This window comes from Equus asinus, chromosome 20 (genome assembly GCF_041296235.1).
Source record: "Equus asinus isolate D_3611 breed Donkey chromosome 20, EquAss-T2T_v2, whole genome shotgun sequence".
Lineage (NCBI taxonomy): Eukaryota > Metazoa > Chordata > Mammalia > Perissodactyla > Equidae > Equus > Equus asinus.
This window is the reverse complement of record NC_091809.1, coordinates 27381990-27408622: the sequence shown is the minus strand read 5'-3', so window position 1 is coordinate 27408622 and position 26633 is coordinate 27381990. Positions and strand designations below refer to the sequence as shown.

The 26633-nt window shown below is 60.7% G+C and overlaps 1 protein-coding gene and 1 long non-coding RNA gene across 3 annotated transcripts; one reads left to right on the top strand and one right to left on the bottom strand.

The window, feature by feature from the left end:
* On the bottom strand, positions 1–25909 carry TECR (trans-2,3-enoyl-CoA reductase). Of its 2 annotated transcripts, XM_014861675.3 has the most exons (13): positions 25717–25909; positions 2830–2880; positions 2149–2200; positions 1809–1853; positions 1620–1723; positions 1431–1546; positions 1248–1353; positions 1083–1155; positions 951–994; positions 822–879; positions 651–739; positions 340–385; positions 1–257 (listed from the first exon to the last, which is right to left on the bottom strand). In XM_014861675.3, the coding sequence occupies exons 1-13, from the start codon at positions 25729–25731 to the stop codon at positions 130–132; spliced, it is 927 nt and encodes a 308-aa protein (XP_014717161.1). In that variant the 5' UTR covers positions 25732–25909; the 3' UTR covers positions 1–129. The 2 variants fall into 2 exon arrangements, with proteins under 2 accessions (XP_014717161.1, XP_014717159.1); XM_014861673.3 differs by lacking the exon at positions 25717–25909 and having other exon boundaries at positions 2830–3348.
* Positions 5066–22074, top strand: LOC139041313 (uncharacterized). Its single transcript, XR_011496231.1, has 2 exons — positions 5066–5204; positions 20788–22074. It is a non-coding gene; the product is annotated as an uncharacterized lncRNA (long non-coding RNA).
* Positions 25910–26633: the final 724 nt, after the last annotated feature.

Here is a 26633-nt window from a genome sequence, read left to right as displayed (position 1 = left end):
CAGAGTCCAGTGCCGCAGGGCGGGCAGCGTTTATTCCAGCACTGGAGGGCGGTGGCCCCCTGTCCTCCCCAGAGGACACGGCAGTTGGGGCTAGCCCGGCGTGGCCAGGCCAGCAGGCAGGCGAGCAGCTCAGAGCAGGAAGGGGATGATGGGCATGCGCAGGGGCGGGTAGTCGCGGAACTCCTTCAGGTAGCTGCGGTGCTTGCCCTTGGCCCAAATGGTCATCTGGGTGAAGCCCACCAGGGAGAAGAGGGCCACTGTGGAGCAGGGCAGGGGTGTGAGCGATGGCTGCGCGCAGCCGAGACAGGCAGGGCCCGCTGAGGGAGGGGAGCCGCTCACCTGGGAGACACTGAGTCATGATGGCAAAGCCGATCCAGGACCCCACCTGTGGGCAGAGCAGCAGGTGAGGGCGGGCAGGCGGGCAGCTCCCCCAACCCTCACTTTACAAGTGAGGGGTGGGGACCGAAAGCCATGGCCTCGAATAAAGGCGATGAAGCTGCCGCTGACAGCCACGTGCCCAGCCTGACACACCTCCCAGCCCCACAGAGGCCACAGGCTCTGCATCTTCCGAGTTCCATGTTTAAACCACAAAAGCAGCTGCCCCTCCACAGGGGACCCCAGGCCCAGGAGGGGAGCAGGCAGACTCTCACCTCATAAGTGTAGTTGGGGCAGGACACCAGCAGGAAGAGCCACGTGAAGGGGTTCTTGGTGGGGTATGGGATCTTCCTGGTCTTGGACCCTGGTGGGCAGGACGGGGAGGGTGAGTGAGAGCCCCCAGCACAGCCTGCCCAGCCCGACCCACCCCCCCACAGGCCACTCACCAGCTGGCCGCAGGTCGCGCAGGGCCATGTGGATGGAGAAGTTGCCAAGCTGGCAGATCTGTCAGAGGAGCAGGGTCAGTCCAGAGCCCCCAGATACTCCCCGCCCCTCATCCGCCCCAGCCTCCTTACCACAAAGATGGCGAGCGCCAGTTTAACCTGCTGAGCCCCGTAGGCTGGAGGGGAAGCAGAGGGGCAATGGTGAGGGGAGAGCCTGTGGGTGGGGAGGGGTGGCTCCTGGGGAGCAGGGTGGAGGCCACTTACTGGGGGGCGTGTAGAGAGGATGGTTGATGTAATAGGCCATCCACGCAGCGAAGCCCCAGTAGTAAGTGCAGTTCTGAAAGGGAACGGGACAGGTGGGGGTGGAGGGCGGGCCTGGGGCCAGCGGGTGGCCCTGCGGAGAGTGGGGTGGGCGGCCAGGGCGCTCACCTTGAAGATGTTGCGCAAGGGCATGGTGCCGTGGGAGAAGCGGTGCACGAAGAGTGTCTCCAGCAGGCGCTTGACGTAGTGAAATGAGTGGCAGATGCAGGCCAGGCTGGGGGGGGCAGCCGGTTCAGCTGGGCTGCCCAACAGACCCCCTCCTCCCTCCGCCCCCCAACTGACCCCACTCACTGCACCACCGTGTGCCGGCTTGACGTGAAGTCATATCTGTGGCCATAGATGAAGGGCACCCGGAAGTAGAAGAGCAGATAGATGAAGAGGGGCCCCGCGTACTCTGTCAGGAAGACCTGTGGGCGTGGGGACAGGGGTCACCCAGTGTGGCTGATGGCAGATGAGGCCGTGGGCGAGTTCAGGACTCACCGTCACCCAGCTGATCTGGGCCCCCAGGTCCCGGAAGTAGAGTGTGGCCGTGGTGCCCACAGGCAGCTTCTGCAGGACATCCTCATCCTTCAGGGACTTGCCCTCTGTGGAGGCACAGGCCAGGGCTCAGGGGCTACCCAGGCCTTCGCCCACAGCCACCCAGGACGGCCGAGGGACAGCTGTACTCACTGGGGTCCAGGCGGAGGGACTGGCGGGCAGGGTACCACTGCGGATCTGCGGGGAAAGCGGGGTGTCACAGCGCACCCCCTGGCAGGGCCCAGGGACCACACAGCTCCACCCACCCCTGGACAAGGCCTCTGAGGCCCGTGTGGCTCCAGAACACAGCCAGGAAGAGGAGGGCAGAGGCGGGTGCTGTCCTGCCGAAGGCCAGCAAGGGCGTTCCTGCCAATGGCCACACAGGGGCGCCTGCCCCAGGGAAGTGGGCCACTCTGGGGGCATCTCTGCAGGCCCTGGGAGAGGCCCTGCCCAGAGGGGTCGCAGGGGGCAGTGGGCTGGGCCCTGGACTCACGGCTCTTGGTGAAGAGGTTCTTGATCTCAGCAATGGTGGCCTGGGGCTCCACCTGGGGGAAGCACAGGCCGCAGAGACGTCAGCCCTGGGGGGAGCCCAGACCCCTGATCCAGGATCCCTCCTGGGGGGATGGACCAGGGGCCTGGGCAGCTGCCACAGGAGGGAGTTTGGGGTCCAGGCCCCCCACCCGCATAGCAGAGAAGAGCAAGGGCCCTGCCAGAATGGGACGACCTGGGGCCTGAGGGCCCAGTTGTACCAGGCAGCCAGGACGCCCCGGCCTGGCTGGGAGGCGGTTTGAGCACGGGAAGCCGGCCTGCGTCTCTGCCTCCCCTCTCCACCCACAGCCTGGGATGGAACAAGCCCTTCCCGTGGCCAGGCGTCGGCAGGGCAGGTCTCAGAGCCAGCCTCCTTCCCAGACGCAAGGCTCTGCGGGGTCCACGGAGGCTGCCTCGTCTCCGCTGGCACAGGGGGGCCAGCTCCCAGCCACACCCAGGGCCAGGGGTGGCTGCCTGGCTGGGGCAGGCCCAGGGCCTGTGCCCCTCATGCACCCGAGGGGCAGGGGTGGGGCATCATGATACCAGTTGGAGGGGCACTGCCCTCTCCCTCGGGGCAGGACCCCCCGGAAGGAGTGGGTCCCGGCCCAGCACCCCTAGCCCCATGCAGCCAGCACCACGACGCTACCTTGTCCAGGAAACACAGCTTCTCCCGCGTTTTCGCATCCAGAATCTCCACCTCAAAGAAGAGAACGGCCTTTTTAGGCTTCTTGGCCACTTTGGGGGGTGCGGGCCGGGGGAGGCCATTGAGGCCAGGGCCAAGGCCCTGGCTGGCCTCCCGGGTCACCACGCTCATGCTCAGGTCCATGGCACCCCGCTCTGCCCGTCGCAGCCAGCACCCCAGCTGCCGGCCGTCAGCCCCCACCAAGGACCGCCCCACGCGAGCGGCTCTGGGCCGGCGGGCGCGATCAAATTCTGCCGCGGTGCTGGAAAGGAGCCCGCGCCTGCCCTGGCACTGCAGCCTCTGTGCAGATGTAACTCGAGTGGCCCAGCAGCCATGGCCCAGCTAAATATAAAACTGCCCCAGACCAAGCCCCCCAGGAGCCAGGCCACAGACCACTGGGGGGGGCATGGGCAGCCCCCCGGGGGCTGGGTCACCCTGAAACTGAAGTTTTCCAGTGGCATGGCCTCCAGCAGCCCCGGCCACAGGGAGATGCCCAGAGGCGGGCGTGAGAGCTCCCCAGCCCCCTCCCAGTGGGGGGCAGGGCCAGTTGCTGGCAGGAGGGCGAGAGGCCAGCGGGCAGCACAGGCCCAGCACCACAGTCCGGCCAGCAGAGCTCACAGGGCCTGGAGAAAGCCCAGCTATTCGGAGAATCCACAAGCCGGATCATCCGTTTCCCCTCCTGAGCTGTAAGAGCCACTCGGGATCCCCTTGCTTGTGCATCTGTGTTCCCAGGGAGGGGACAGACTCCAGAGTTCCCGGTGCAGAGCCACTAAGTGTGCAACGGCCCGGGAAACCGGCAAGTGCCCAGCAGGCACCCCAGCCTCAGCCCGTGAGGCCTCGGCTCCCTCCTCCCCCTCCACTCATTTCCTGTCAGCCCAACACAGCACGCTCGCCTGGGCCCTGAAGCCCCCGAACCCCAAGCACACAGACTGGGCCTCCCTGCACCTCGGGGCCCATGGGCCAGGCCAGCGAGGCCCTGAGAGAAGAGCCTGGCCACCCTCTCTCCCTGAGCCCCCAGGCAGTGTCCGGACAGTAGGGGTGCAGAGGGGCTGCACTGGGAGGGAAGGAGCAGCAGGGGGATGTGAGCCTCCTCCAAGCAGGTGAGAGGAGGTGCGGCCCACAGCCCGAGGCCTCAGAGCTCCTGAGGCCTGAAAGCTCATGCGGGGCTGGGCAGCAGGGGCCGTGGGGCCACAGCAGGCAGGGCCAGGTCTGACCCCAAGCTGGCCTCTGGGCAGCAGATACTGAAGACCCTTCCCACGCCCAGAGCCCCTGGGGCCCTCAGTCAGAGACAGCTTGGGAAAGAGGAACAGGACACGAAACCCAGGGCCGGACCCTGGCCCACCCACCCAGCACCCAGGCAGATAGGTCTCCCACAGCCAGAGCCCCCAGAGGACAGTGGGAGAGGCAGGGATATGGTGGGAGCACAGGGGACTAAGTCACCTCTCTGGTCCTCAGCCAGGGGGCAGGGAGGGAGGAAGGTGTGCACCCTGCCAGGCGGCCAGGATCATGTGAGATGACTGGAGTGAGGCCCTGGTGTGGTGCCAGACACATGGAAGGGCCCCAAAACCTCAGGCGTGAGCACAAGCATGGGCAGGCCCATGGTGCTGCGACAGAGGTGAGGGCAGAGGCCTGGGTTCAGACCCCAACTCTCCCGCTGGCCAGCAGGTGGCTGCAGCGAGCAGGCCCGTCAGCACATCTCTGCTGGCCCGCCCCACACCGTGAACGGGGGCACAGGAGCGGGCCCACTGTCAGCTGGGGGGCAGGTGACTGAACCCTAGGAGCCACAGGGATGACAAGGCCAGGCAGAGAAGCCAGAAAGAGGGAGCTGGCCCTATGGCCCAGAGCATCTGGCCCCACCAGGGGCCTCGTGGGAGAGGGCGGGGCTCCAAGGCATGTGCCCCAAAGGGCTAGGAGAGCAGGTCCAGGCAGCCCAGGGCCTGCCTATGGCTGCAGGGATATTAATAGCTCCTGGGTCCCCGCGAGCAGGACCACATGCCTTCGGAGCCCGCGTGGCCTGCAGGAAGCCAGCCTGCGCCTCCCAGGAGAGGAGCCTCCGAGTTCCTGCTGAACCACACAACCGCCTAAAATACCGCCACCCCTCTCGCGTGGCAGGGCCAGCTGCTGGGAGGCTGAAACCCGAGCCTCCGCACGCACCAGCCCGGCCGCCTGGAGGGAAGGAAGGAGGGAGCAGCCGGGCGGGCCGGGCTGACGCTGCGGGCAGAGGCCAGGGCAGCAGGAGAGGGGCCGTGCTCCCAGGGCTGCTACCCGCAGCCAAGCCCGCCTGGCCGGAGAGGAGAGGAGCTGATCGGAGGGAGAGGAGCGGCCGGCGCCCTCACCAGGTAAGCCCGCCCGCCCACGGGGCAGCACCCAGGGCCAACCTGCCAGGGTGGGGGTGCCCCAGCTCAGCCACCACAGCAGGATCAGTCCTCATTTCCCATTTCCTGCCCCCAAATCCCGGGACCCGGCAGCCATCTTCGCCCCCCAGAGATGTCTGAAAGGCCCTATGGGGGTACCCAGGATCTCTCCATACAATTTTTGCAATTCCTTGTCCTCTGCATTTCAAAATAAAAAGTTAAATAAGAGATATGCTAAGTGGGGGAAAAATTACACTAGGTGAAAGAAGTCAGACACAAAGGGTCACGTGTTTATGTGAAATATCCATAACAGGCCAAGACAGAAGGCAGACTGTGGCTGCCAGGGCTGGGGGAGGGGAGTGTTGCTAAGGAGGACCTGGGCTCCTCTTGGGGTGATGGAATGTTCTGGAACTAGACAGAAGTGGTGCTTGCATGACACTGTGAATGTACCCAATGCCGCTGAGCTGTTCACTTTTAAAGGGTTAATTTTATGTTATGTGAATTTCACCTTGATGAATTATGTTTTAAAAGGGGACCTGATAAACAGGTGCCAATTACCCATTAAGAGATGGTCCCAGGGCGGGATCCGCAGGCTCCTCAGTCCCTGCGGCTCCCCTCCACTGCACCCCTCCCTACCCCACGTCACCCCCACGCCCTGCTAGGTGCCCCAGCACACCTCCTGCACACACACAACCTCATAGGGCCCAGGACAGAGGTCAGAGGGTGCAGCAGCTGCTGAGCAAAGCCAAGGCAGGAGCCCTGAGCACAGAAGGGGAGGCAGCAGGCCCTGGGGGCCCCGTCCCCAGGGGAGGCAGCCGAGGGGGCGGGAGGAGTGGAGGGCCCTCCTGCGCGCACCCACGAGGGAAGGGGCTAGAGGGGCGGTATGTTCAATGGGTGGATGGAGAGGCCTGAGGTCCACAGGCAGGGGGTGTGGCCCCGGGCCTCTGGCGCAATGGACACGGAGGACTGGGACCAGGCAGGAGCCCTGGCCTGGGACACAGGAGTGTGGCTCTGCACAGACAGTTCCACTGGCCTGGGAGGAATTCTCACCCAGAAGCCCGGACTCCCAGGCCCAGCCAACAGCAAGTCGTGGCAGCATGGGGGCAGGGCGGGAAGGGAGCTGCCCTGCAGGAGGGTGTCAGGCTGCAGCCTTCCCCAGCCCGAAGGGAGCACCAGGCCCACGTCTTCCCTGTCTTGGTGGAAATGCAGATGTGGCAGATGGAGGGAGCACAGCAGGAACGGGGCGCCCGTTTTCCAAACACCTGTTCCAAGTGAGTGCCAGTGCCCAGAGCCCCAGGGAGGCGATAGCCCCATCTGGCAGACGAGAAGGCCAGAGCGCCAGAAAAGCAGAGCACTTATGCAGCCACAGGAGAGGCTCAGGGCCTTTGCACATGCTGTTCTCCCTGCCTGGAAGGCTCTCCCCCAGACCCCACGGGGCTCCCCCTCACCTCCTCAGACCTTCAAAGGACCTCTCAGCAAGGCCCTTCCTGACCGTGACTTAAAACAGCGACCCCAACGTTTCCCAACTGCCTCTCACTGGACCTCAGCTCCCGACAGCGGGACCATCCTGTCCTTGGCCATTTCCCAGCACCCGAGAGAGCCGGGCCAGGAGGCGTGCTCAGTGACCACCTGCGTGAGGCACCCAGCTTCCCGGCGTCTGCAGGGCAGCCCCCAGCCCCTCCCGCCCCCAGTCTGGGCCACAGCCCCTCCCTGGCTCCTCCTTCCCCACAGGAGCTGCCAGCGGCTGTCCCTCTCCAGGCCGGGGCCTCACTCTGGGGAAGCCTTTGTGAGGCCCAGAACGCACGCCCAGCTCTGTGAGCCCAGGGGGCCCAGAACTCTGGCCACCAGACCCTCCTCCCAGACTAGGGCACTGCTCACTGAGGAAAGGGTCAGCGAGCGACCCAGCTCCGGTTCTGGGGGAGCTCGCGGTCTTTCTTCACCAACAATCCCAACACAGAAGGGGCTCCAGGTGGCCTAGGCCCTTAAATGTGGTGCCACAGGGGCACCAACTCCCTTGCAAGGAGGGCTCCAGGGCCTCCTCAGCTTGCTCACATTCCCCAGGCCCTGAGGTCAAAAAGACTCACCTATTTCCTGACTGTGTGGCCCTGGAGAAGTTACCCAACCTCTCTGAGCCTCCCTTTCCTCATCTACTAAGTGGGCTGCCCCCACCTGACATCTCACAGGGTTACTGTAAGACTTCAGAGATGAGAATAACCACCACCCAAAAAAGCACATAAACACGCTCCACCTGGAAAAAATCTTATAAAGAAGAAATATTATGAGACCAATACTAGCGAAACAGCACTGGCAGACGCGTGGGTGCCAGGCCCTTCTTCCCAAGTCCTGGTCCTGACCACGAAGGGGCCCAAGGTCAGGAGGTGGCGGTGGTGGCCCTCCCCCTGCGGACAGTGAGTCAAGTCTAACAATAGCAGGACACGTGCGAGCTGGTGGGGGCGCGGCGGGCTGCCCCGCTCGCCACTGCCCCCTCGTGGCGGCGGGCTGCGCCCCCGCCGGCTTCAAGAGTTCAGGCTGCCATCAAGCAGCCCACGCAGTACAGGATGGGGTCAGCAGCGGCCCCAGGGAGAGAGCACTGGCTCCGCGCTGCCCCTCACCAGGAGGAGGCCTCTCCATGCACGCTTCCTCCCTCCATCCACCCGCCTCCCTCCCACCCCAGCCCGGCCTGCAGGGAACAGAGCAAGCCCCTGCCCTCAAGGGTCTGTACTCCAGCCTGTGCACCAGGGGAGGGAGCAGGGACGGGGGACAACAGGGGCCTGTTCTGTCACCAAGAGTTGTGGAGAAAAAGGGGGGGGGGGGTGGAAGGTCACAGGGGAGAGAACGGCCATTGTAGACAGAGTGGCCAGGGAAGGCCTCCCTGAGGAACGGGCACCTGAGCAAAGGCCGTGGGAAGTGAGAGAACAAGCCACAGCCACATCTGGGGCAAAAGCGTTCCAGGCAGAGGGAACAGCAGTGCAAAGGCCTGAGGCTGGACTGTGCCTGGTGTGTTTGAGCAGGATGGAGACAAGTGTGGCCGGAACAGAGAGAGCGAGGGGGAGAGTGGGAGGACACGAAGATGGGGAGGTGATGGGGGCAGGTCATGCAGGGTCTTGTGGGCATGAGGAGAACTCTGGTTTTTCCTCAGAGTGGGGTGGGAGGCACAAAGGTTTCCTGAGCAGAGGACGGATGGGACCTGACTCAGGTGCTCATGGGCGCCCTCTGGGAATTGGGAGACTAGAGCGGAGCGACGATGGGGGCCAGAGCAGGGAGGCAGCCATGGAGGGGTGAAGAGGGGGAATTCCGGGCAGGCTGTGAAGTGGAGGCAACAGGATCTGCTGATGGTTTGGGTGTGAGGGGAGAAGAGCGGGGAGGCAGGGGTTCTGACCTGAGCCCCAGGAGGGAGGAGGGCGGTGGGACAGGCAGGCACGGAGCCCAGGCACCGGCCCTTCTGGAGCCTCAGTTTTCCCCATCTTTACAAACATGACCAGCAGGTGCTCCCTGATCCCTCCTGTCTGTGATCGAGAATCTGGCCTCTTGGGGGGTCCACATCCTGGGGCCCCTCGGGACAAGGGGCAGGCACAGGCCTGAGGTCGGCCTGGAAGGCAGGTCCCTTCATCACCTCTGCTTCTGCGCCTGGAACTTGCACGAGTCCTAGGACAGGACCTGCCCAGGGGGGATGGATGGGAACAGCTGGCCTGGAGCTCTCCTTCCATCCCCATGGCCGTCAGCTCCATTTCAGAGGAGGAAGCCCAGGTCAAGGGTGAGGGGCACACCCAGGTCGCACCACAGTAACCACCTGAGCCCGGACACCCATGCGCCTGTGCCCCTGGGAGGCCCCCACACTGGCCTCAGGGGCGCCCCCTGACAGCACAGCTCTGGGGGGGCCCATGAGGCTCGCGCCAGGCAACCCCTGCTGCAGCAGGCTCTCGGCGCCCAGGGGGTCTGCCCGAAAGAGAGGGCCCTTCAACCGGCACCGCATGCGGGGCGGGGGGGCCTGCGGGAATACGCCTGGGGCTGTGGCCTCCAGGGCCCGCCGTGGGCACCCCCACCCCGCAGCAAAGGCCCAGAGGGCCCGGCAGAGGAGGGCGCCCAGAGGATGGAGACCGGCCCACCCTGCACAGATGCCGTGGCCTGAGCGCCCCCAACCCCCCCCCCACCCCCCGCTCAGCACTTTCGGCCCCCTGCCTTCCACTTTCCAGAAGCCTCAGAGTCACAGTCACACTGCTCCTGCCAGGGCGGTGAGAAGACCTCGGGCTTGGTGGCAGGCGGCCAGCACAGGCCGCACCTGCTCGCCCAGAAATGCCTCCTTCCCCAGTGGCCTCGGCTCCTGACCCCATTTCTCCGAGGTGCCCAGGGTGGTTGCGCCAGCCTCCCCAAAGTGCCAAGGCGGGGACGAACGTCACCCAGGCTGGGAAGGGCTGTAACCCGCTGGCCACCCTCCCAGGCCCCCGCTGGCCAAATGAGAAGCGGTCTAAACACCAATGTCCCCAGGTATTGGGACCCGGAGCCAGAAGCTGGCAGAGGCCCGTGCAGCAGGCAGCTTCCAGCCTTGGAGGAAATTCTTCGGGCGCTCGGGGGGCCCAGGGTTGGTTGCTGCAACCACAGAAGGCCCAAGAGGAACGGTTTGCTGGACCAACATGGCACGGGCTCTGGGTCTCGGGCCTGGGTCTTTGACCAGGAGCCCCTGGCGCCTGCAGCCCACGTACCTCCCTGGGCTACTGCAGGGGCGCCATCCCGCCCAGGGCAGCTGCGGGCTGTTCCTGTGGAGGGGCCACCACAGGTCACATCTGTCAGGCAGGGCCCCATACCCCAAGGACTGCGCCACGCCATCTACTGCAGGCTCACCGCCCCACCCCCCGTTGGGGGCCCTGGGAGCCGGGCTCAGAAGCAGGGGCACCGCCCCGCCTGCTCGGCCCGGGCCCTGCTTGGCACCTCGGAGCCCTGAGCTAACAGAGAACTGGCCGCCAGCCACCCCGCTGACCCCTGGCTGGCACGCTGGCCTCGGGAGGTGCAGATGCTGTGACCGTGCCCCCCCCAACCCCTGACCTGGGGCTGCCGGCAGGGGGCCGAGGGTGGGCGGCTCCTTTCCGCGGAGGCCTCCCTTGGCCCAGGACCCAGCTGGACAAAGGCTGGCACCTCCTGACGCCTCGCCGAGGGCCCCGGCGGGGTCAGCAGCTGTTGCAACGCTGCCTGCAGGTTTTGCTGCCGCAGGCTACAGCCACGCATGGCCTGGAGAAGCAGGGCCACGGAGGCTCCCCAACCCTGAGGGCCCGCCTCCCCTGCCTGCACCCTGGGTCTCCATCCAGCGGGCGGGAAGTTGCAGGAGGACCCAACGGCTGTCCCGTGGGCCCCGCCCGCCCGGAGACCCCGCTGCAGAGCCCTGGCGCCGGCTGGAGGTCAGTGCCCCCTCAACAGGCTCCTGTCCTTCGGAAGCCGAAAGCCCTGACCACGACTGACCCCCAGACCCTCCACCTCCCAGGGGCCTCGGCCACCCCTGGGCCACCCCTCCCCAGGCTGGGGGTGAGCCCCATCCCACACTGCCGGGTACCCGCTCTACAGGCAAGGAGTCCGAGGCTGGGGAGGACAAGGCACCAGCCAGGGACACGGTGGGGCCCCAGAGCTGAGTGCCCCCCCAGGGCTGCCTCGACACTCGCCCTCAATTCCCAGGCCCAGGCCCCTCAGGATGGCCTGGAGCTGCCCCCTGCAGCCCCGGCCAGGTGGAGGCTGGAGACCACATCGGGTCCCACGCCTCTGGGCAGGAAGGCCGTGTGGGCTCGAGACCAGAAGAGCCACAGGAGCTCCTCCAGGCCCAGCAGCCGCCGGACAACGGCGCCCAGGGCTCCACCTGCAGACAGCCCGGGCTGGACCCCCGCGGCCAGCCTTAGACACGCAGCAGGACAAAGGCCTCCCGCCTGCTCAGCGCGCAGACACGCGGCGCGGCCAGGCCACGACTCATCTGCCTACTGTGAATTGCCCTCTGCAGACGGGGAAGCTGAGGCGCCCTCTCAGGCCCACGCGGACTGCGGTGCGGGGCCCCCCAGGGCTGTGGATTCAGCCTGGGAGGGACAGACAGAATCCGGGCCCACGGGACGTGTTAGCGGGGGAAGAGAGGCAGTAAAATCCATGGTTACACAGAAGATAAAGCAAAGCAGGAAAAGGGGACAGCGAGTGGCAGGTGAAGGGGGACTGGCAGCTCACGTAAAGGGGTCAAGAAAGGCCCCCTGGGACTGGCCCAATGGCACAGCAGTTAAGTGCACACATTCTGCTTCCGCGGCCCGGGGTTCACCGGTTCGGATCCCCGGTGCGGACATGGCACCGCTTGGCGCGCCATGCTGTGGTAGGCGTCCCATGTATGAAGTGGAGGAAGACGCGCACAGATGTTAGCTCAGGGCCAGTCTTCCTCAGCAAAAAGAGGAGGACTGGCAGGAGATGTTAGCTCAGGGCTCATCTTCCTCAAAAAAAAAAAAGCCCCCTGAGGGGAGGGTGAACCAGCCCTGAAGGCGGTGAAGGAAAGAGCAGTTCAGAGATCTGAGAGAGCATCCTGGCAAAGGAATGGACTGTGCAAAGGTCCTGGGGTACAGCACACGTGGTGTGCTCAAGCAACAGAGCAGAGACCCGCATGGCCAGAGAGAGCTAGCAAGGCAGGAGTGGAAGGAGATGAGGGCAGGGAATGGACAGGTCATGCACGGTCTCGAGGGCGGGTAAGGACTCTGGCTTTGACTCCAAGTGAGGTGGGAGCCATGGAGGGTTCTGGACAGAGCAGGAACGTGACCAGACTTAGGTTCTTAAGGGATGCCTCTGGACTGTAGGGGGTAAGTGTGGAAGCAGGCAGCCCAATAAGAAGCTATGGGAATAATTCCATCAAGATGAAAGACAGTGTAGCCCAAGGAGTCAGCGAACAGTAGCCCACAGGCGCATTCTGGTCCATGGCCTGTTTCTGTACAAGCTAAGATGGATTTTCTTTTTTCTTTTCTTGAGGAAGATCAGCCCTGAGCTAACATCTGCCAATCCTCCTCTTTTTGCTGAGGAAGACTGGCCCTGAGCTAACATCCGTGCCCATCTTCCTCTACTTTCTATGTGGGACACCTACCACAGCATGGCTTGACAAGTGGTGCCATGTCCGCACCCGGGATCCGAACGGACAAACCCCGGGCCGACGAAGTGGAACGTGTGCACTTAACCACTGCGCCACTGGGCTGGCCCCAAGGATTTTACATTTTTAAACGGTCCAAAAAAAATCAAAAGAAGCCTCCTTCACCACACGTGGAAGTGATGTAAAATCCACCTTTCAGCATCCATATGCAGAGCTGAGCTGGGACTCGCAGCTTGCTGGCTGACGACCACGTGGGCACATCTTGCACAACCCGGGCTGGGAAGGTGTCGCAGAGGCTGTGTGGTGCCAACCCCTTAGATGCTTATCACGCAGCCCTTCCCCGACAGAGTCCGTGTGGGGCTGACGAGGGGGGCTCACTCCCAGATGCCCTCTGAAGGCAGAGAGTGCTGGACACGGGGCATGAGAGGAAAGCCAAGGCAGAGAGCCCGGGCCCGAGGGAGGAGAGGCCTGGACCTGCCACTGACCCGGAGGGATGAGGCGAGGGGGCACACAGGGCACGGCTTTGACAGGTGAAGTGTGAAATGCCCCTTACACATCCCCACGGAGAGACCCAGCTCACAGAGAAGCCACTCCTCCCAGCCCCGCATGCCCCGCCCCGAAGCAGAGGGAAACGTCCTGAAGCAGGCAGACTCAGTGCCCTTCCTGGATCCCCGCCCCCACACTTTAAGTTGATATCTAATATTTTTTACCAAGGCTTGAACAGTTGCAAAAGATGTCACTTTTGGCCCACTGTAGTATTGTAAACCTCATATAAACATTCACGGGGCTCTATGAAATCCAGCGAGTGAGTCTAAACACTTCAGTAATTTGATACCTACCAACATCCTTTAAAAGAAAAGCCAGGCCAGCCCCGTGGCCCAGTGGTTGAGTTCGCGCGCTCGGGAGCCCGGGTTTTGCCCGTTCGGATCCTGGGCGCGGACACGGCACGGCTCGTCAGGCCACACTGAGGTGGCGTCCCACATGCCACAACTAGAATGACCCACAACCAAAAGACACCACTATGTACTGGGGGGATTTGGGAAGACAAAGCAGAAAAAAGAAGAAGATTGGCAACAGTTGTTAGCTCAGGTGCCAATCTTTAAAAAAAAAAGCTATAAACAAGTTCCTTAACATCTGCTCCCTTTTTGCCTGGAAGTTGAATTCTGCTCCTGTTCTCCCGCCACCCTCACAGAATCTTATCCTAATACATGCTCGTGATCGAAGGTTATTACTGGGCATCCTATCCTCCTAATTAAATTGGAATTTAATTTTTTAAAAACATTTCCATGGGGCTGGCCCCATGGCCGAGTGGTTGAGTTCACGCGCTCTGCTGCAGCGGCCCAGGGTTTCACTGGTTCAGATCCTGGGCGCGGACATGGCACCACTCATCAAGCCATGCTGAGGCAGCGTCCCACATGCCACAACTAGAAGGACCCACAACTAAAATACACAACTATGGGGCTGGTCCCGTGGCTGAGTGGTTAAGTTCGCACACTCCACTGCAGGCGGCCCAGTGTTTCATTGGTTCAAATCCTGGGCACGGACCGCGGACACGGCACTGCTCATCAAACCACGCTGAGGCAGCGTCCCACATACCACAACTAGAAGGACCCACAACGAAGAATATACAACTAGGTACCGGGGGGCTTTGGGGAGAAAAAGGAAAAAATAAAATCTTTAAAAAAAAAAAAATTAAAAAAAAATAAAATACACAACTATGTACCAGGGGGCTTTAGGGAGAAAAAGGAAAAATAAATTCTTTAAAAACATTTCCATGAAAAGTAAATAAGTAAAATAAGTAAAACACCAAAACATAAAACACATTTCCACGATCTGAGGCTCTAAGTATAAAGAGAACAGCAGTCCTGCAGGACGAGTTACCATCACGCCGTCAGCAGAACGCACGTCACAGACACAGCCCGAGAGTGTCGGCAGCATAAAGGGACCCAGCGTGGCTACTGAGCATTCGCCGCAGGAAGAGGTCGCGCCACGGCCTCTCCCGGCGGGACCGACACGCCCTTCTCCCCAGTTACCTCCTGTCTCCAAGGGGACTGCCTCTCACTGCCAGAACGAGACAAGGCTTTAATTCTGACACTCGTCCTTCCCTTTCTTAATGTAAACACTGCGGAGTTGCATTCACATGAATCAGCAGATGAGAAGCGACGGCTTTGTTGAAGCAGACAGTCCCGGCTCTGTGAGATCCCCCGGAGTCACACACGCCGAAAGCGTCGCACTGAACCAGCATCAGCGACGTCTGTGAGGATGTCCCAGCCAACGAGCCGCGAGGCCCCTCCACTGTTTCTCCGATGGCGAAGCCTTGTGGCCCGGTACCGGGCAGGCGTCGCTCACTCTCTCAGCCCCATGCAGGTCCTCAAGGGCCCAGGGGCATGGTGGGCGCCACCCGGTCACGGGGAGATCCAGGCCCCAACCCCCAGTCCAGCCTCAGCCCCAAGGGCTGCCCGTGTCCCAAGGACCTACATGGACCAGAGGAGCTCCGACCAAGCCAGGGAACCTTCTAGTAGGTCAGGGTGAGCCAGTGGGCTCTGCCCGTGGGTGGCCATGGCCGCCTCCCACATGCCGAGCCCACTCCCTGCACCCGGGGGCTGGCAGGCCCAGGCCAGGAACCCACGCGGCCCTGGAAGCAAAGCAAGAGTGTGGCTTCTCACGGAGACTGCCGAGGGCTCAGCCGTCCAGGCACTCCAGAGCCTCCAGCACCTGCTCTGCTGATGGTGAGTCCTCATTTGTGCACTCAGCAAACGCTTACTGAGCCCCTGGATGTGCCGGCCCGTGCTAGGTGCCGGGCTCAGGGACGAACAGAAAGACCCATGTGTGCCAGCAGCGTGCTGAGCAGTGTCCCAGGTGCTGATACAGCGGTGAGCATGGCTGAGAGACGCCGTGGCTCCACACCAAACCTGCCCAAGCTCAGGGGACACAAGGTCAAGAGGCAGTGAAGCCATGAAAAAAAGAAAGCAGGGCAGCGAGCCCAGGGGCCACAGGAGATGGTCAAGGCAGACCTTTCTAAGGAAGTGCGACTTAAGCCAAAGTGAGGGCCTGCAGGAGGCTCCCTGAGGGAAGCGCAAAGGCCCTGAGGCAGCACAGAGCCTGGCAGGGCTCAGGAACGTGCAGGCTGGAGCAGAGTGGACTCAGAGCAAGGAGCTGAGGAGGCGGCTGGAGCAGAAGCCAAGACAAGCACTTTGGGAAGTTGCTGAATGCCACAACCTGGTCGGTTTTGAGAAGGATCCTCTCACTGCTGGGGCAAGCTTGGAAGCAGAGACAGCAGGGAGTCTCGGAGACAAGCCAGGCCATAGACCGCAGAGGCTGGGCTCAGGCACACAGGCGGCAACTGGTGAAAAAGACACCCTCACCCCTGGGTCCTGAGGCACCACTGACTCGAGGCTGCCGATTCAGGAGAAGCTGCACATGTCAACATAAGATACATCTATCCATCGCAAGGTGCACCCCACTCAAGGAACGTAACAACACCGAGGGGAGAATGTGCACGTCGTGGGAGGAGAGGAGAAGAGAAGGAACAAGTGGAAGAGGATTGGAGCTGAGGGGTGCAGGCTTCTGGAATGTTCAACAGGCTTGCCACAAAGGGAAAGGGAAAGGTGAACTCAGAGGCAGTGCCAGGCTCTGGCTGTGGAGGGCCCGGACGACGCCCTCGGCTGTCCTCCCACGGGCAGTGCTCCCTGCGGGCGGCTCTGCAGCTGAGGCCCCCGCGTCTGCTGGCTCCGCTTTGCCCCTCGGGTCAGGGAGTGAAGCGAAGCGAGAGAGAGAAGCCAGGGTCTGATGTGGATGTCCTGGCTGTGCCCTCTCCCTGCCCAGCATGCGTGCCCAGGCCCAGTGGGGCACCTGCCTGGGGCCCTCCACTGAGGCCAGAGAGCTGGCAGGGACCCTCGGGGGCCCAGCAGGAAGGATTCCAGGGGCCAGCTGATCATGGCCTAGCACCTCCCATGGGGTCACCTCTCATCCTCACGTGAAAACTCAGAGTTCAGGTAACTTTGGGTCAAAGGGAAAGAAAAAAAGAATAGCCAAACTCCAAAGTACCAAAGGTGAGCCATGACCTGCGGGCTTCACAGCAGAAGAGGCGGGGACGGCTGGGCGGCCGGCTGCGAGCAGGCGCGCCCCCGCTCCTTCCTCTCCACTTCCCCTGTCCCTCCTCAGGCTAGGAGGCCTGTCCAGGGATCCATGATGCGGCTCACAACCTGCGCCCCCCGTGCCTCCTGTTTGTGGGTCCCAGACAGACAGGCACACAGTCACTCTCCCACAGCATCCGTTGAGCCCCGCCAGGGCCCACGGTGACAGGGGACAGCCAGGAGTTCATACACACAAACATACCAATGGCAGGTGGGAAGCGCTGTGCACCATGGAGAACCAACACAGGAAAGGTGACAGTGACGACTGGGGCCTGGGGGTCAGAGGGAGCCTCGCGGAGGAGGTGGCAGGCGAGCTGAGACCTGAATGGCGGGATGCCCAGCTGGGAGGAGCAGAGCGGCCTCTCACAAAACCCTCCCAGCACTGGTATTTAGCACAGGGGCTCCGGTCCAACCCCAGCCCTGTCCCTGGTGGGTCCCCCACCCCAGCCAGTGGACTGCGTTGGACTGTGCTCTCTGGAGCAAGTCGTAGTCAACAGTGTGCTGTTTCAGACCACAAACACCTCCCCGAGAATTCTGACAGGCCTTTCGCTGCCCCAAGGCCCCCTCCTGAGTTAGCTTCTTGAGGTGACCCGGGAACAGCTTCTCCTCACAAGAAGACTGGAGGCTCAGCAGTGACCCCTCAAGGTCAGCGGCTTCCTGATGCTCCATGAGCCCCAGGGCCAGTGTTAAACCCCAGCCCGGTGAACTTGGCAGACTCACCCCCACCCTGAGGACAGGCGCTGTTCCCACAGGCCCCACCACACAACTGGCATGGCCCCCGCCCGTGCTCCTCAATCCCTTTAAAAGGGAAAAAAAGAATTTGGAGGACCCAGGAGTCGGCACAAACCCTGCCGTCTCCATGGCTGGCCGAGTGGCCCGCAGCTCGGCTTACATAAGACCCTGGTTCGAGCAGGAACAGGGATGGGGCTGTGCCAGCCTGCCAGTCCCCGCGAGCTACTGAGAGCCCTTTATCCCTCAGAGGGCTGGGAAAGGCTCGTGGCCCATCTCTAAGGGACCACGGGACCGGGGGCAGGTGAGCCCGAAACACCATCCACAGCTCGCTTGTCCATAACAAAGAACAATTACCCCTCGTGTTTACGTAACACACGCACACCGCGAGGGTCCCCCAAGGACTTGAAAATAAACCACCCTGGGGAAGCTACACTTTTAGGTAAAATCAACAGAAAAGGGCGTTGCATCACCTCCAGATAAAGTCCCCAGGTGTCCGGGTGGTTACAAAGCCCTGCCCGGCTGGCCTCAGCTCTGATGGGGGACACCCAGCCGACCCTCCAGGGTCAGCGCCTGCTGCTCACTCCCCACCCTGCAAACCCCCTCCTTCAGGCCTCAGCCAGAGGTGAGACCCGGAGGGCAGAGGCTGCAGTCAGCTCATCCCAGCACTCATGGCATAGACACATCTAGAGAAAAACACACGCTGAAACCAACGAACCACTGCATAAGTGACAAACTGGGAAACTGAGAGCAGAGCCCAGGACAGCAGAACCCGCCGGCCACCTATCCAGTGATGGGCGGCGGGCAACTCCCGGCTCAGCACAGCCCAAGTTCGAGGAAAAGTGAGACCACGGGGAAGACGCCAGCAGTCTGGCCAAGGGGCCCTAAGAAGTGGCTTCCCTCGGTCAGGACCGATAAGGATGGGGTCCCTCAACCCAACTCTGAGACACTGGACTCATCCAGGGCCCCCACTCACCCTTGCGCTTCCTGTGAGCCTGACCCCAGGGGGAAGATGCGTCCATTCATCCATTCACTCCACAAGGGGGCAGTGGCGATGCTGGGGAAGCTGCAGGAAAGGACGCAGAGTGCCTGCCCTCACAGAGCTCACCAGCTGACCAGGCAGCCAGACCATCAGGTCCCCAAATGAAAAGGCAGTCACCGCCTGAATCAGGCCGGGCGCTGGGGGATGGGGCGGGGCGTGCTCCAGATGGGACGGTGAGGAAGGCCTCTCTGTGTGACACTGAGGCTGAGCTCTCAAGAACCAGGGGCCAGGCAGGGGGAAAGCAGAGGCAAGAGCACTCCTGGATGAGGGAACAGCATGTGGGCAGGGCAGGGTCGTGGCTGTGGGTGTTGGAGGAGATAAAGACAGAGCATCGTGATGAGGAAAGCAGGGAACAAAGGACACAAGAAGCCTCTGAGGGAGGGTTTGAGCCACTTCCACGTGTGTGGAAGAAGTGCTCTGGCTGCTGCCGGCTGTGGAACAGGGCCAGGAGGGGAGGAACAGAAGTGGACACACTCTGAGCCGGAGGCCCTCTATGAGCACCTGCTTCCTGGCATGATTCTTCATCACAGGAAGTTAAAATCGGGTTCCGAGTGTGCTTTCACTTCGCCACCGATGCCACAGAGAAGGCGAGAGCCGATCATCCCACAGTGTGACTTCAACGTGTGTGACATTGTGTCAGAACTGATCGCTGGCGTCTGGGCTTCTCCCTGCATCTTCTGAGACTCCATCTCCAGGAGCCTGACGGGCCTTCCTCGTTGACAAGCTGTGAGGCCTTCAAAAGGGGCCACAAGCAGACAGCATCCCAGACGGCTTCACTGATGCAGAGCCGTCCTTACCTGCCTAATGACTGGTCCTGTCACCCAACGCTTCTTCGTACCTTGACTGCGGGCCAGGAAGTGCGCTGGGCGCGTCACACTCCCCAGTGGCACTGTGAGACAGGCGTCTTCATCCCGGCTTTGTGGGTGAGAAATACCGAAGCTCAAGCAGGTTAAGCAACCGGCCCAAGGCAGACCTGGCGGCCTCTAAAGGCCACGTCCTTGATGACCACATGCTTCATTCTTTCCTCAGTTTCCACAATCCCCTGGGCCCACCCACAGACTTGGGGTCTAGCAGAATCTGGGCTCTGCCACCCACTCGCTGTGTGACGACGGGCACGTCGCTTCACTTTTCTGTGCCCTAGTTTCCCCATCTGTCAAACAGGGATGAGAAGAACACCTACTGCACAGGTTAATCGTAGGAATTAAATGAGCTAACAGACAAAAAAGCACTTAGTAAGCACGACATTACCAGTGGCTTTACTATTATCACGATGCTCTGCTGTCCCCAGGCATTAAAACATTCTCAGCTGCCACTGTCAGTGTCAGCAAGAGGGTGTTAGGACCGAGCCTGAGCCTCACCAGCCAGCCCAAGGCCTCTGGCCCTCCTCACCCAGCGGCGCCTCACAGGGCAACGGCAGGGGTTCCCGACCAAACGCACCCTTCCCAGAGGCGCAAGTCCCTTCGAAGCGCGGGGCCCACTCAGGGCTAGCAACCCTCCACCCTCCTTTCTCCCCAGGAACCGGTTATTCAAGAGGCTCTGCCGGGCTTGGGGCACCCCTCCGCCGCAGCCCTGCGCCAGCGCGGCTCCAACAGCTCCCCACCCCGCGCCCACCCGGCCCCACCTCCGTCCTGCCTCCCTCGCCTCAGCCCCGCCCCCTCCACCTCAGCCCGGCCTCCTCCACTTAGGCCCCGCCCCCTCCACCTCAGGGGGCCTCCTCCACTTCGGCCCCGCCCCCTGTGCCTTGGCCCCGCCCCCTCCACCTCAGCCCGGACTCCTCCACTTCTGCCCCGCCCCCTCCACCTCAGCCAGGCCTCCTCCACTTCGGCCCCGCCCCCTCTGCCTTGGCCCCGCCCCCTCCACCTCAACCCAGCCTCCTCCGCTTCGGCCCCGCCCCCTCTGCCTCGGCCCCGCCCCCTCTGCCTCAGCCAGGCCTCCTCCACTTCGGCCCCGCCCCCTCAGCCTCGGCCCCGCCCCCTCCACCTCAACCCAGCCTCCTCCGCTTCGGCCCCGCCCCCTCTGCCTCGGCCCCGCCCCCTCTGCCTCAGCCGGCCCCATCCACCTCAGCCCCACCCCCTCCACCTCGGCCCCGCCTCCTCACCTCGGCCTCAGCCCCGCCCCCTCACCTGGGCACCAGGACAAGCAGCTCAGCAGAAGGGGTTAAATGCTAGCTGCTGTGCGGTGCCTGGCTCGGAGCTGAGTGCATTCCAGTCTCTGCTCATCTAACGCTCAGCAGAGCCACGCCTTGACGCGATAACTCTGTGAGGTAGGGACCAATATCCCTACCAGTCAGGGGCGGGGCCTGACCGGAGCAGTTGCCCCTTTCCAGAGTGTCAACACCTTGGCATAGCCGATTTCAAGCTCAACCTTATGTCCCCGAACGCAGAGTTGGGAAGGTCTGTGCAATCAGCGCCCACACAAGCCAGCCCTGGCACACCCCTGACCCCCATTTTATGGACGAGAAGCCAGGCTTGGAGAGGTTACAGAGCCTGCCCAAAGGCTCCACACTTTTACCAGGCAGTTAAGGATTTGAACCCAACTCTGACCCAAAGCCTGTGGGCTTTGCTGTCTCCCCAGGCAAGATTGTCCAACCTAAAGGGACTGGCTGTGTGGCCCTGGGAAAGGCCCTCCTCTCGGGGTGTCAGGCCCCTCATGTGCAGAGTGCAGAAGTCAAACCAGAAGAGTTCTACAGCTCATCCAGCCCCGGAGTTCTGAGAATCTGCGGGCCACAGCAAAAGAGAGGCTGAAGTATGGAGCTACACCAGGACCCGCAGTGGGAGGCAGAGGGAGGGGCTCACCAGGAGAACCTGCCAGTTTGAATCAGAGCACAAAGCCTGCAGGAAGTTGGCAGGCCTGAGGACCCCCCGCAGGCTCTTGGCCTGAGGTGCCAGCACAAGCAAGGTCTTCGTAAAGCTCACCACGCTGTCAAGGCTCCCCAGTCCCAGTCGAGCTCTCACAACTCTGCGCGGCGGTCCAGCCAACGTAGGGCAGAGGGAGACGCTCTGCTGGCAGTCCACACAGCCCACGGAGCGCCTCCCACTCTCCCTCCAAGGATGCCATGTTCTTGGAACAGCGCAGCGGCCAGCAGCTCGGCCACCAGCTGCCTCAGGGCAGCATCAGTAGGGAATCAGCTGCAGGGACAGAAACGGGAGACGGGCAAGCCGGGGACCAAGGCTCTGTGACGCTAAGCAACTTAATTTACTTCTCTGAGCCTCAGTTTCCCTATCTGTAAAGTAGAAGTAATACTCTGCCCACCTGTTCAGGTGCTCACGAGGCTCAATAACCACTAGGCACCACCAGCATCATTGTGCTCACATCGTGTGGCTCTGGCTGCCGTCTCCATCACAAGGTGACCTTGGGCCAGTGCCTTCACCTTTCTGAGCCTCGGATTCTTATCCACAAAATGGAGGGACAAACACTACCCACCTTTCAGGGCTTTTAGAAGGACACAATAAATGTGAACTGTCCCTACTTTGATTATTACCCAGCAACAAAGGGAGAGCCCAAGATAGCCAGCGCTGATGGCCTAGTGGTTAAAGTTCGGCGCTCTCACTGCTTCGGCAGCCTGGGTTTCATGTCCCGGCTGCGGAACACCACCACCCGTCAGTTGCCATGATGTGGTGGTGGCTCACATAGAAGAACTGGAAGGCCTACAACTAGATAGACAACCATGCACTGGGGCTTTAGGGAGGGAAAAAAAAAAAGAGGAAAACTAGCAATAGATGTTAGCTCAAGGCAAATCTTTCCCTGCAAAAAAACAAAAGCCAGTTGGTTTCCTGGAACTTCTTTCCTCCTAGACTTAAAGGGAAAAAAAAGAGAGAGCCCAGGAAGAGGTCACAACCGAGGTCCCATCCTGTCTGCAAATGCAAAATCAATCCCAAAAGCATCTTCGGAAGGCCTGTTCCCCGCAGGGGCAGAGGGCAGGGGAGTGAAGAGCTCGCGCAGTCTCCACCTTAGAACACCGCCCCTTCCCACGAACAGGCCCCTGCTTAACAGGCAAAAGTGAGAGACCCACACATTACAACAGGGCTGGTGGCCAGGAAGACCCTCAGTATCCTTCACCTTCTAGTTCAAAAGATCACACGAATTCAGAAGACAAAAGTACAGGAAATAGGAGACACCTAGGACCCCGCCTCCCAGGTTTAACAGATATTTACATTTTACTCTTCATTAGATTCCTTTTTTTAATATTGGCCTTTGCTGTCACAATTAAATGGGTTTCGCTCCAAGGAGCAGCCACAGACAGGCTCAGAGAGGCTGAGTAACCTGCCCAGAGTCACCCAATGAGTGAGTGGCAGAGCCAGGACTCAGCCCAGGCCTGGCCAAAGCCCACACACCCGTGACACGAAGACACGTGAGTCTACTTTCTCCTTAATTTTCACCTTCCAACCCAGTTTCCTGGCTCTAAACAATTGCCTCTTGATCTGAATTCTCCTTCCAGAACTGTTACATATGTATTACTGTGGGGGAAACTGAAGCAAACCTTGTTTGTGGCAAGGTTCTGTGTTGGTCTAGGACTGTTCCCAAGACAGGCAATGATAGAGTGGCCCTGTAGGGGGAATGGAAGATCCTAAATGAAGGTAGTGGGGACTCCAAGAAGATGAGGCCTCCTCGCCTCTGAGTACCTGGCTGCAGGAAATGCACAGGGACCTGGGCTCAAGGAGGCCGAGAGGGACCGACCTTCCCAGGAATTAACAGGCTCATTTACAAGATGTAGTTGCTGCTTTTCCAGTTGCTAAAGGATCATTACTTTGACCTCACATCTGCAAAGGCAAAAAGAGCAAGAGAAAAAAAATCCTGTAGGCCAGGATAAGCCATCCTCTGACGATCCAAGGCCTGTTCCATCATTCCAAGAAGCCGGCTTCAGGCACAGCCCAAGGTGGCTGATTCATCTCAATTAGGCTACTCAAAGGACAACTTTTCCTTTGAGATCACAGAAAGGAGACTGGCAGTGACAGCAAACTGCTATCAAAACAACAAACCTCCCTCCCGCTGGAATCCTACCCACCATAACATCAGCCCTCATTACTTCGCTGTAATGTGTGTGACACTTCGCTCAGTGTGTGACACTGAGCGAGCCCTGCACCTTTCTGAACATCATTTCTATCACTTGTAAATTGCAATTCCTAATCTCCGAGGCTCTGCCAGAGCCACAAAGGTCTACTGAGGGAGGCTAATCTCTCAGGGGACTGGGGGTCACTTGGGGGTGGAAAGACAGACTTAGTCCCAATAGAAATGTATTCTTTGATGTGGATAATTGAAACCTTTTCTCAAACTGTTTGTTAAACGTGAGTGAAAGCATGTCTGGCATTTTTATTGATCTGCAACAAACATTTGGAGTCAAATGAATGTGCGTGCCATGCAAGCTGGGCTGGGAGAGCACTGCTCCTCTCAGACAGGAGCTCTGCAGCTAGCACCTCCGTGGGCACTTGGCCAACGTTAGCAGAGAATGAAAGCGGAGAACAGAGTAAATTACAGTTTACTTGTTTTCTCCAAGGTCACCGTGAACACGGAGTCTGAAGCTCTCCTTCCTCCTGGGAGGGAAAGCTTTGAGTGCGGCAGAGCACGTCCTCCAGTCCAGGCCAAGGGCCCCAGGCTGTGCCCGGCTTCAGGAACAAAAGTGCACACCCCAGGGATCCTCAGAGGCCTAATTTATCTGCCCGCTAACTAGCAAAAGTAAACTAACTCCATTTTGCAAAATGCCATGTGGACCCTCCATCCCGCATCTTTCAAACTGAATGCGGCTTTTTCTCCAGGGTCACACAAGGGGTTTAAGAGGGAAAACTCTGTGAGAAGAGCTTCGTTCTATAATCATAAAGTTGAATAGGGCATGAGAGATCACTGACTCCTACCTCCTCATTCTTGGGACCACGTCAAAAATGACCAAGGACTTCTGAGTTAAAGGCTTCAAAAGATTCGGGGCAAACTGCCAAAAATAATAATAATAAAGCGGGCAGAAGTAGGGGTATTCAACTTGTGAATAAAAAGAATTGTCTCCGTTCACTCATATGAGGTACCTAATGTAGCCAGGTTCACAGAGACAGAAAGTAGAATGGTGGCTGCAGAGGGGGAATGGGGAGTTAGTGTTTAATGGAGACAGAGTTTCATTCTGGCAGGATCAAAAAAAAGAGTTCTGGAGACAGATGGTGGTGCTGTTGCCCAACAATGAGAATGTACTTACTGCCCCTGAACCGTACACTCAAGAATGGTTAAAGGGGGCCGGCCCAGTGGCGCAGCGGTTAAGCTCACACGTTCCGCTTCTGGGTGGCCCGGGGTTCACCGGTTCGGATCCCAGGTGCGGACACGGCACCGCTTGGCAAGCCATGCTGTGGTAGGTGTCCCACATATAAAGTAGAGGAAGATGGGCACGATGTTAGCTCAGGGCCAGTCTTCCTCAGCAAAAAGAGGAGGATTGGCAGCAGTTAGCTCAGGGCTAATCTTACTCAAAAAAAAAAAGGATGGTTAAGATGGTAAATTTTATGTGTACTTTATCACAGTTTTAAAAATTGGGGAAGGAAAAAAAAGCAAGAAATCTCTGGACCTGCTAATTTTCATTTGGGGACCAGCATGGGGACCACCAGCACACCTGAGGGGCAGGCAACTCGGACTCTGGAGTCCTGAGTTTCTCTGTTCTGCATTTACTAGCTGGGGGCCTTTGGACAAGTCACTTGACATCTCCGAGACAGTTTCTTCAACTACAAAAAGGAGAAGAATAACGATAGTTTCCTCCCTCCTAGAGCCGTGACAGAATCTCCCTAGCGCAGGAGTGAGCAGTCGCTAAGTTATTATTACTAACTTTAATAAATTAGTTTATCGTTTAATGTTACTTAAAAGCCAGCAATAATTAAATGATAAGCGCCTCAGAAGACTTCGTTCTAAGGGGAAAAAAAGGCCGAAGAGAGGAGTCAGGAGACTTCGGCCTGGAGAGTGGCTGTGGACTTGAGCTTCCTCCCCGGCGACACGCAGTGGCTGGCTGAGATGATCTCTTGCATCACCAGAAAGCAAGGTCGGTTCTGCACCTCCCTCACCGCCCAAGCCTCTCAGGGACGTCCCGGGAGAGGGAAGAGGTCCAAAGGTCGCGCCAGAAGGCTGACCGCACAGCCCCTTCCCAAGGCCGAGGGGGCGGCAGGGCGCAAGGTTTGCGCAAGACACCCTCGGATCGGGGGCAGGGGTTCCGCACCCTCGCTCCTCCCCTGCCAAAGTGTACAACCCAGCCCTATGGGGAGGCTGCAAGGAACCTGCAAGCTTCCCAGGTCCTGCGGAGACCCCAAGAAAAGGTACCCCCAAAACACCCTCTGCTGCAAAATTAGAAATACCTCCCTCGCACATGCGCACTGCGACTCACTAGCGGCCCAGGAACCCAACGCGCGCGCACTGCGCCTGCGTCGCCCGGCTCTTCCCTTCGGGGCACAGGACAAGAAAAGGGGGGGTCCCGTGGTTCCGCCAAAAACAAAAAAAAGAATGGCTCTGCGTCGGCCCCTCGGTCTCCGTTTCCTCGACTCCTACCTCGTAGTGCTTCATGGCTCCGTCAAACAGCGGCCACGGCTCCTGCTGCCGACCTGCGCGCAACAAGGCACCAAAGACCCTCCAGCGCTCGCGACGGCCGCGCGAGACTACCCGCGGCTCCACGCCTGCCCCGCCCCTCCCTGCCGCGCTCGCCCACCAGCGAATCAGCAGGCGCGGCGCCTACCTTCGCCCCGCCCCGCGGGGCAGTCTGAGCAAGGACTAGCCGCTCTCATCACGGGCCTGGCCAATCAGCTCGGGGGATCCACGCAGGGGGCGGAGTGCGGGCAGAAGGAGCTCGGCCACCCACCAATCAGAAATGGGCCTGCGAGCCGCGCGCCCCATGCCCCGCCCTTGGCGGCGTCGCTGTGGAAACCGAAGGAAGCGACGGTTACAGCAAAGCGCGGGGCGGGAGCCGGGAACTGAGCGACAGGCCGGGCAGCGCCGCATGGCGGGCGGCGCGGCGGGCTGAATTCCGAGGTGGTCGCCCTGAGACCCCGGGGAGCAGCGGGACGGGGCAGGGCTGGGGCCGTGGGCCGGGCCGCCTGCAAGGAGAGGCCTCTCCGGTGAGGGGACCCCTGTCCGTCATGAATAGGAGGGAAGCGGGGTAAATGGCTGTCGAAAAGCCCGCTAGGACCCGACCGGCCACCGGAGCCCTGGCCCCGTTCTGGGCATGTCCTCGCCGCCCGAGTCCGTGCAAGCCCCGCCTCACCCGGCCCGGCCCTCCGGGCAGGGAGCCCACGTGTGTCTCCACCTGCGCTGTCCAGTGTGGTCACCGCTGGCCACATCTGGCTAGTGAGCCCTTGAAAGGTGGCTGGTCCAAACTGAGATGTGCTGTCAGTGTAAATACACACCGATTCCAAAGACGTAGTAGCAAAAGGAGACTGTAAAAAGAATCTCATTAATAACCTTTTATGTTG